Source organism: Coturnix japonica, chromosome 24, assembly GCF_001577835.2.
Source record: "Coturnix japonica isolate 7356 chromosome 24, Coturnix japonica 2.1, whole genome shotgun sequence".
Taxonomy (NCBI): domain Eukaryota; kingdom Metazoa; phylum Chordata; class Aves; order Galliformes; family Phasianidae; genus Coturnix; species Coturnix japonica.
The window spans coordinates 3,768,251-3,776,223 of NC_029539.1; the positions used below are offsets into that span (position 1 = coordinate 3,768,251).

The window sequence follows — 7,973 nt, forward strand, 5'->3', positions numbered from 1 at the left end:
CCCGTGACACAACAACAGTTGCATTGAGCCTCCATGTCAGGGCCCACAGGGCTGTGGCGGCAGCTCCCAGCACAGGCTGGGTGTGGAGCGGTCCCTGCGCTCCAGCTCCGCCATCTCTTGCATCTCCCTGGCGCTCACTGCTGGCGTCTGCACCTCGAAGGTCAGCTCGAAGCGGCTGTAGTCCACGTGGAAGGCTCCTTTCTCCAAGGACATGCAGGGCTCGAAGCGATACCCCCACAGGATCTCGTCCTCAGTGTAAGAGGTGCGGGCCTGGCACGTCATCCCTGCAGCAGAGACATGGCGAGATGGACTTTGCATCACACTAACACAAGCAGCTGCCCATAGACCCCACTCCCTGTCCCTCATACCCGGCTCTGCCTGACCCCAACCCCTCCTCACTCACCCGTAGCTTCCACAATACCCTCGAGGATGATGATGATCTCAAACTGCTCCCTCTTCAACGACTCCGCCGACAGGTCCCAGAAGGGGCTGTGCTGGTTGATGACGTGGCAGATGATCTGGGGCTCCACCAGGAACAACCTGTCCTCCCCTGTATCGTAGCCTAAATTCAGCTCCGACTGCTCCAAGGGGATGAACTCCCCTTCTTTGGTTTGTCGGGATTTGATCAGTTTGGCTCTTATTTTTGCATCCACCATGTGACTCTCCCGGAGGTCCCCGATGCGGAACATCAGACAGAGCTTTTCATCCCTATGGGAGATGACACAATTTTTACTGAAGATTAAGGTCTGGGCGCGCTTTTTGGGCCTGGAGATCTTGACAAACATGCAGCCCACCATGAGGGCATCAATCATGGAGCCTATGATGGACTGCACCATCAGCAGGATGACGCCCTCGGCGCAGTTGGCTGTCACGATCCTGGAGCCGTAGCCAATGGTCCTCTGGCTTTCCACAGAGAAGAGTAAGGCAGATATGAAGTTGTCCACGTTCTCGATGCAAGCCTTCCACTCTGGGTCCCCGATGTGGTTGATGTCATCCCTTACCCATGCATCGAAGAAATAGACGGTGCCAAAGACAACCCAGGTGACAATATAGCACATCATGAACACAAAGAGGAACCACCGGTACTTCAGGTCCACAATAGTGGTGAAAATATCTGAGAGGAACCTCTTCTTCTCCTGGATGTTGCCCAGGTTCACTTGGCACTTGCCCACCTTGGTGACGTAGCGCTGGCGCTGCTGCTTGCCAACCAAACCCAGCAGCCTCTCATCCTCTATCAGCTTACAACGCCGGTTCTGGAGCCTCTCAGAGGTGGGGATGGAGACGATGCTGCGGTTGGGTGTCCTGCTTTGTGCAGGGCTGAGGGTGCTGGGCACGCTGTGGGTTTGCCGTGGGTACCAGCGGGAGGTGCCATCATGCAGAGCGGGTTGGTGGTCTTGGCGTGAGGTCCGGTGATGCTTGGGCACGTCACTGGTGGTAATGGAGATACTGGGCCAGTGCCTGGTGGGTCCTACAGCCTCTGAGTCCACACAGCTCTGCGTGGGAGCTGGGTCACTAGGAACAGCAGTGCTACAGGGTGGGGAGAGGTCGTTTGGAACCAGGGTGCTTCTCTCAGCAGCATCTATGAGAAGTGTGTGGGCAGCTGGGACTTCAGGCTGTAAGGGGAAAGGCTCCAGTTAGCATTAAACCACCCTCCTCATGCTCCATGCCATCACACAGCACAGCAAAGCAATGGGGCCGTGGTCCTACCTTCTGGGGGAAGGTGCCATAGCGGCTGGTGTCGCTGGGTGGCCGTGGCAGGTAGGCCAGCATGTGCCTGGCAGTGGGTGCATGCACGGGTGGGATGGAGTTCCTGCGGCCACGGGGCTCCTCGCGTAGCAGCCAGCTGCTGCCCGTGCTGTTGTGGGTGCAGAGGATGCGCTGTGGGTCCATGCTGCTGCCTGCAGGAAGCACTGCAGCCATAGTGCAGGGTGCTGTGGGGACAGAGCAGGGCTGTCAGGTGGGGCTGTGTGGGCAGGGAAGGGTATTGGGGGTGAACTGTGACTCCTAAAGATGAGGCAGAACCATCACTATCAGCAGCCCCTGAGGGGTTTGGAAAGGATTCCATTGGTGGGAAACAGACCCAAAGCCCTCACCCATACTGCTGACGTCAAGACAGCCCCAGCACATTGTCTGGCCATCATCTCCCACTCACTTGAAGAGGAGATGTTTGTTTTAATACAGGTTTTCACCAGAAGGGAAGTTGGATGTGACCCAAAGTGCTACTTCGAAATGCAAACAGAAGCCCTGGGCAGAGACAGAGGCTGGAGCCCAGCACAGCTACAACCTGCATACTGCTACCATCTCCTGCTGTGTCCCAGTCAGGTGATGGAGCTGAGCTGGGCAGGAAGCACCAGATGGCTAAGCCAATTACTTGCCCTAATTGCATTGCACCACCTGGGGATGGCTTCCTCCCGTTCAGCCCACTTGTGCAGCCCTCAAACTCCACATCCTCAGCGGTCACTACCTGCAGCTTGTCCCTTGGAATACAGCTTTAACACCACCCAGAATCATAACTCAGGAGGGGGAGGAACCAACAAGCACAGGACCCAACCATAGGGGCAGAGTGTGGGGGTACCTGGCTGGCGGATCCCCCTCCCCGTCAGCAGGATGCAGCCTCACAGTGTGACCATCCCCAGCACGGCTCCTGGCGCTGGTCCCCCCATGGACAAGGCGAGGGGCCCCGCTGCCTCATGCAGCATCCTCTGCCCCGGCCGCTCGGTCCTGGTACAGGCACTCCGTCCGTCCGTCCAGCAGCGCTGTGGCCCGCAGGCTCGGCTCTTGGAGCAGCTGGATAGAGAAGTTGCAAACAGACCAATTCTGCCACAGTCCGGGCAGCCCCAAACCTCTGCATGGGAGCATCCTGCAAAAGAACAACCCCATCCTGGCTGCAAAGAAAAGAACAACCCCATCCTGGCTGCACCCTGCAGCAAAAACAAATAAAGAAGAGGGAATATGGAAAGCAATCACTGCCCAGCACAGCTCTGAGCAGCAGCCCTTGTGCTGTGGATCTGCATTGCCTGGGCCAGGCTGTGAGAACTGGGCTAATGAGCCCTGGGGGAAGAGTGTTATCTCAGAAATAATTATCTGCTTTAATTATTCCTTTCCTCTGGCAGCTCAGAGCTGACATCTGTACAGCCCGGGTGTGGGGCTGGGGAAGCAGCAGCAAGTGCAGGAGAGCCAATGGGTTTGGAAAGCACAGAGCAGCAGATCATGGGTGAGACTCTTTGTAAAGTCAGGAATGTCTGAATCCCTGATTTTTAAGGTAATTTAGTGTCGGACGTGATAATGTTTAAAGGTTCCTTCCAACTTCAATGATTCTGTGGTTTCCCTTGATACGTTACAGCAGCAGCTCCTGCCGGTTCCTCATACTTCAGAGCTTTCCCAGCTGTAATTCCTATATCAGACGCTGTGTGAGACTCGTGGGTGTGAATATGAGATGCCTGCAGACGCTGCGCTGGTAGAGATGCCCATGCATGGAGCTCTCATGTTCAGAATGAGGACGAGCAGAACTGCAGCACCACTCTGTGCCCGTCACTGAGCCCTCCTGCCTTGCACTGCTGCAATCCCAGCCCTGTTCCTGCAGGGATGTGTCTCGTGGTCCCACAGCTGCTGCCCCATCCCACAGCACAGCTCCCAAATGCTTGGTGATGCCCAGCAGCCAACACAGAGTGGGTGACCTCACAGATACCCCCAGCATTGTGCCCCTGCCCCCATCCCTGCCCATCTCCCCCTGCCCATGACCCCCATCCAGCTCGCAGCCCCTCAGCACCTACCGCATCTCCGGGCACAGCCCCTCGGCCTCTGCCTGCCCCTACAGCTGCTCCTGGGCACTGATCTGTCTGCTCCTGGGCATCTTCCCATCAGTTCTGGGGGGAAATCCCGTCCTGGCTGCACTGTGGAGCTTAGGAGAAAGAAGGGGAGCTTGGCACGTCCTCCAATCCTGCTCCAGTAGAAGAAGGTCACTCGCTAATCCCCCTCAATGACGGGCAGCATTACCTCAAGATGATTTAATTGGAAGGGCTGGGGGCTGACGCACTGTGGGGGCATTCCCTGCCGGAGGATCCCAGCCTTCATCCACACTATTCCCCATGGTTTTAGGGACGGGGTCATCAGCAAAGGCTTCAAGACATTGTCTATATTTACGTGGATTCTTTTGCCTGTGTGAGTCATTAACTCAGTGCCTGGTGCACCTTGTCCTGCAGAACAGAACCAAGTTAACACATCTCAGGGCCATCCTCTGTGCTATATTTAAAGCCGGATCCCTATAACAGGAGGTTTAAAAATAACCAAGGCAGCACCGAGATTATAAATAGTGCTCAGGTCCAGCCTGACTTGGGGTCACCAACACAGCACGACGCAACTCCACCAACCACACTCGTGACTGCAGCACTCGGCTCAAGCTCAACCCGCTCCTCCTGCAGCTGACACAGCTGTCCCCAGCAGGACTGCAGCAGTGCAAGCAGCGGCCGCAGACATCGCCTGGGGGCAGCTTGGAACCGGTGGGACCACAGGGACATGCTCAGGGCAGGCAGCTTCCAGACATCTGAGTTTCATACAAAGGGCAGAAAGCAGCGATCGTGCCCAGCTGTAGGGTTCTAATGAGAGGATGCAGCAGAGCAGCCCTCAGCTGGCACTGAGCGATGGGAGCAGGATGTGTACCCAAGGGATCAAGCTCCCCATCCTTAGAGCAAATAGATTCTAGTGTCTTCATGCCTTTTCTAAAGGCCTCTGATCGTTGCGTGCCAGGAAAGTGGCAATAAAGTGGTGCTGGGGGACATGGAGGTCCCATTCAATACTGAGCCCCCTCCTTGTGAGCCCGTGACATGACCATGGCTTGTGGTGCTGGGCACAGCCCCCACAGTGCTAAGGAAGCAGCAGTAATTTCCCAGCCTTGCCCCCTCATATCCTTCTTGGTAACAAAGCAAGCAGATGAGCGAGAGATTAGTCACTAATCCCCCCATGAAGATGAATCTAAAAAGCTGGACCTTGGGTCCATGTGTGTGGCTGGGCTGGAACAGATGGGAAATGAGTGTCATCAGAAAGTTACTGCTTTCCTCCTCTCCTTTTTTCCTATCTATTTTTTACAGCAGGATATTTTCTTGCAGCGACGCTGTACCCCAAGTGACATCCCAGCTCTGCCTCCATCCCATCTCCCCCAGGTAACCCCTGGGAGCAGCTGCTCAGAGTACAAATGTTTGCAAAGTGCTTTTGAGGATGAGGAGGTCGGTATAAAGTCCAGCCCCGTTGCAACACGGAAACTTTCCAGGATCTCTGTCTCCTGGAGCAGGGACTCAGCACACAGAGCAGCCTCTGGGCCACTGCTCCTCTATGGGAGCCCCAGGGACAACTGGCAGCACCTCTCATGGTGTTTATTAAAGGGCTGGAGGAGGGTTGGGGCCTTTAATCCTCCTGGGAAGAACCCAGGCACCGCATTCTCTGCCCACAGCCCCTCTCCCCTGCCAGACCTGCAGCTGTTCTTGCCAACTCTCTCCTCGGGGTTCCTGAGGCTCAGGGGATTTGCATGCTTCTTGTTTAACCCTCCTGCGTACAGGGAGAGGCAGCCAGTAAGATGGGTTTCCCTTGAAGCAATGCTGGCCATGCAAGGGGACAAAACCCTTTGTTTCTTGGAGGCGTCCTCTCCCAGAAGCCAGCCCAGAGCATCCCCCCATTTGCAGGAATGGGGTGATTGGTGATGCACACAAAGCAGGGCCATGCTAAAACACTGTCTGTAGGGGAGAAGGAGCAGAGCGTGGGGCTGACGATGGCTTTCAGAGCAGCTCTGCTCTCTGTTGCACCCAGTTTTTCCTGCCTAGCCAGCGGTGCCTTCTTCTATCGCAGCAAAACCAACAAGACACGAAAATGATCGAGGCCACACCCAGGAATTAGAGGTATAAGCCTGAATTTCCCCCCACACAACTCCTCTGAAAGGCAGGAACAAACAGCAGCGCTCTGACCGTGACCGCCAACTGAAACAGTGTGTTCATGGAAATCCTCACCACAAATATACAGCTCCAAAAGCGTTAATGCCAAAAGCCTTCTGCTCACCTCAGCTTATCTCAGCCCCAGCAGCGGAGCCAGCACACAGCTTGCAGGAGTGGTGTGAGCATGGCGTGGAGCTGCAATGCAAGGGTCCAGGTGGGAGCGATGCTGCTGGCACTCTTCGGCTGGGTCTCATCCTGCGTCACCACCTTTGTGCCTCTCTGGAAGAACTTCAACCTGGACTTGAATGAATTGGAGATCTGGACCATGGGGCTGTGGCAGGTGTGCATCATGCAGGAGGAGGGGGCCACGGAGTGTAAAACCCACGACTCCTTTCTCGCCCTGCCGCTGGAGCTGCGCGTGTCCCGCGTCCTGATGTGCCTCTCCAATGGGCTGGGGCTCCTGGCGCTTGTATTTGCCAGCGTGGGTTTGGACTGCTGGAAGACATGCGAAGGAAAACCCAATGCCAAGAAACAGTTTCTGCTCGCTGGAGGAGCAGCGTTCAGCATGGCAGGGGTCACCACTCTCGTGCCAGTCTCCTGGGTCGCCTACACCACAGTCCTTGAGTTCTGGGATGAAGCCATTCCCGACATCGTCCCGCGGTGGGAGTTTGGCGAGGCGATGTTCCTGGGGTGGTTCGCTGGGTCCTTCCTCATGGCAGGTGGGTTGCTTCTTATCTACAGCACCTGCCTGAACCGGACTGGGACGCCCGCTGTACCTCCAGCCACCCGCCCGCTGCATCCAGAGACACACAGCCCAGCCACGATGTCACCGTGCAGCCACCCCTCACACCCCAAAAACACCGACCTGGTAATCTGAGACTGCGGATTTGGGCTGTTTGGATTTCAGAGACGGCTCTCACATGTTAAGGGATGATTTACTGATTCCTAAGACTGTACATTGCAGCTTGGTTTTCTTCCATCTGTGTCTGTCTGCTTCACTTTTTGGGTTCCCCCCCCCTTTTCCAAGCAATGCTTGCAAACTGAGCCCAGTGTTGTAAGCCACAAAGGCAAACAGAGCAGTAAAGAGCACTTTGTATTTCTGGCTACATTTGCAATATACTCACTGATTACACTGTGTTGGGAATCCCCAATGGCTGGGAATGTATTTGCTGTAAGACCTCTATCCGCGCTGAAAAGCTCGTTCCTTGAATGTCCATTTCATTTTGATGTACTCTAAATAAATTATTTCAGCCATCAGCAGTGTGTTTCTGTGCTCCGAGAGCAGAACATCCCACATGGGGTGAGCGTGTGATGATGAGAGCACGGGAAGAGCGGGGGTGAAGGGTGTGGGTTGTAGGGAACGAGGCCACTGCTTGAGTGGTTCATTGAGCAAAGCTCAAGGGGAAACATAAGGATGGAGGGGAGAGAGGGGAGACAGAAACACGAGCTGATGGTCAACTGCAAAGTTGACCAAGTTGCAAACATAGCAGAAACCTTCATTTAGAAGGTTCTACAGCAGAACTGTTTACCTGGGCATCAGAGGCAAAGACCATAGAAAGGTGCTATTTTGTGGGTTCTGTGAGGATCTCACCCCCAATTTCTTGATTCAGCTCAAAAAAGAAACTAAACCTGCTTCTACAGCTGCTCCTAACGCAACAGAACACCAGGTTGGGCTAACACCAAGAACCCCCGCTGCAGGAAGCCCACTGTCACAGAGCTATTTGCAGCTGAAATAAAGGAAGCCTCCGCCCAACAGCAGCGCTCCTTCAGGAACCAAAGTTCACCGTTCTTCAAAAGCCCCATTTTGAAATCCGCACTTTGGTCCGGCGAAGAGTCAAAAATGGAAACACGTGGGGGAAGAAAAGAGACTATTCCCAAACACTTTTCACCTGGTGGAGGGATTGCTGGGGGCACAGCTCAGCTCAGAGGGACCCAAAGAGCCACAGCAACGGAGTGTGCACTATGGAGGGGCCAGAAGGGCAGCATTCTTGCCTGATGAATGCACTTTTCAGACACAAACGTAGGTGATTTTTCTTCAGAGTTACACAAACC

The 7,973-nt window shown here is 55.0% G+C and overlaps 2 protein-coding genes across 2 annotated transcripts; one reads left to right on the plus strand and one right to left on the minus strand.

Annotated features, from left to right (window-relative positions):
* Window positions 1-9: 9 nt before the first annotated feature.
* On the minus strand, window positions 10-2,676 carry LOC107324137 (G protein-activated inward rectifier potassium channel 4-like). The gene is made up of 4 exons (XM_015883862.2): window positions 2,576-2,676; window positions 1,708-1,931; window positions 404-1,613; window positions 10-284 (listed from the first exon to the last, which is right to left on the minus strand). The coding sequence occupies exons 2-4, from the start codon at window positions 1,918-1,920 to the stop codon at window positions 37-39; spliced, it is 1,671 nt and encodes a 556-aa protein (XP_015739348.1). The 5' UTR covers window positions 1,921-1,931; window positions 2,576-2,676; the 3' UTR covers window positions 10-36.
* Window positions 2,677-6,084: 3,408 nt separating this feature from the next.
* CLDN25 (claudin 25) lies at window positions 6,085-6,824 on the plus strand. The gene has a single exon (XM_032449097.1). The coding sequence runs from the start codon at window positions 6,106-6,108 to the stop codon at window positions 6,796-6,798; it is 693 nt and encodes a 230-aa protein (XP_032304988.1). The 5' UTR covers window positions 6,085-6,105; the 3' UTR covers window positions 6,799-6,824.
* Window positions 6,825-7,973: the final 1,149 nt, after the last annotated feature.

Bases quoted from the DNA above. Each gene is read 5' to 3' on its own strand.
- LOC107324137 (XM_015883862.2), bottom strand. From the start codon at position 1,920: ATGGCTGCAGTGCTTCCTGCAGGCAGCAGCATGGACCCACAGCGCATC. The intron at 1,614-1,707 runs GTAGGACCACGG...TTCCCCTTACAG, and splicing joins ATGGCACCTTCCCCCAGAAG to CCTGAAGTCCCAGCTGCCCA. The intron at 285-403 runs GTGAGTGAGGAG...TCTCTGCTGCAG, and splicing joins GGGTATTGTGGAAGCTACGG to GGATGACGTGCCAGGCCCGC.
- CLDN25 (XM_032449097.1), top strand. From the start codon at position 6,106: ATGGCGTGGAGCTGCAATGCAAGGGTCCAGGTGGGAGCGATGCTGCTG.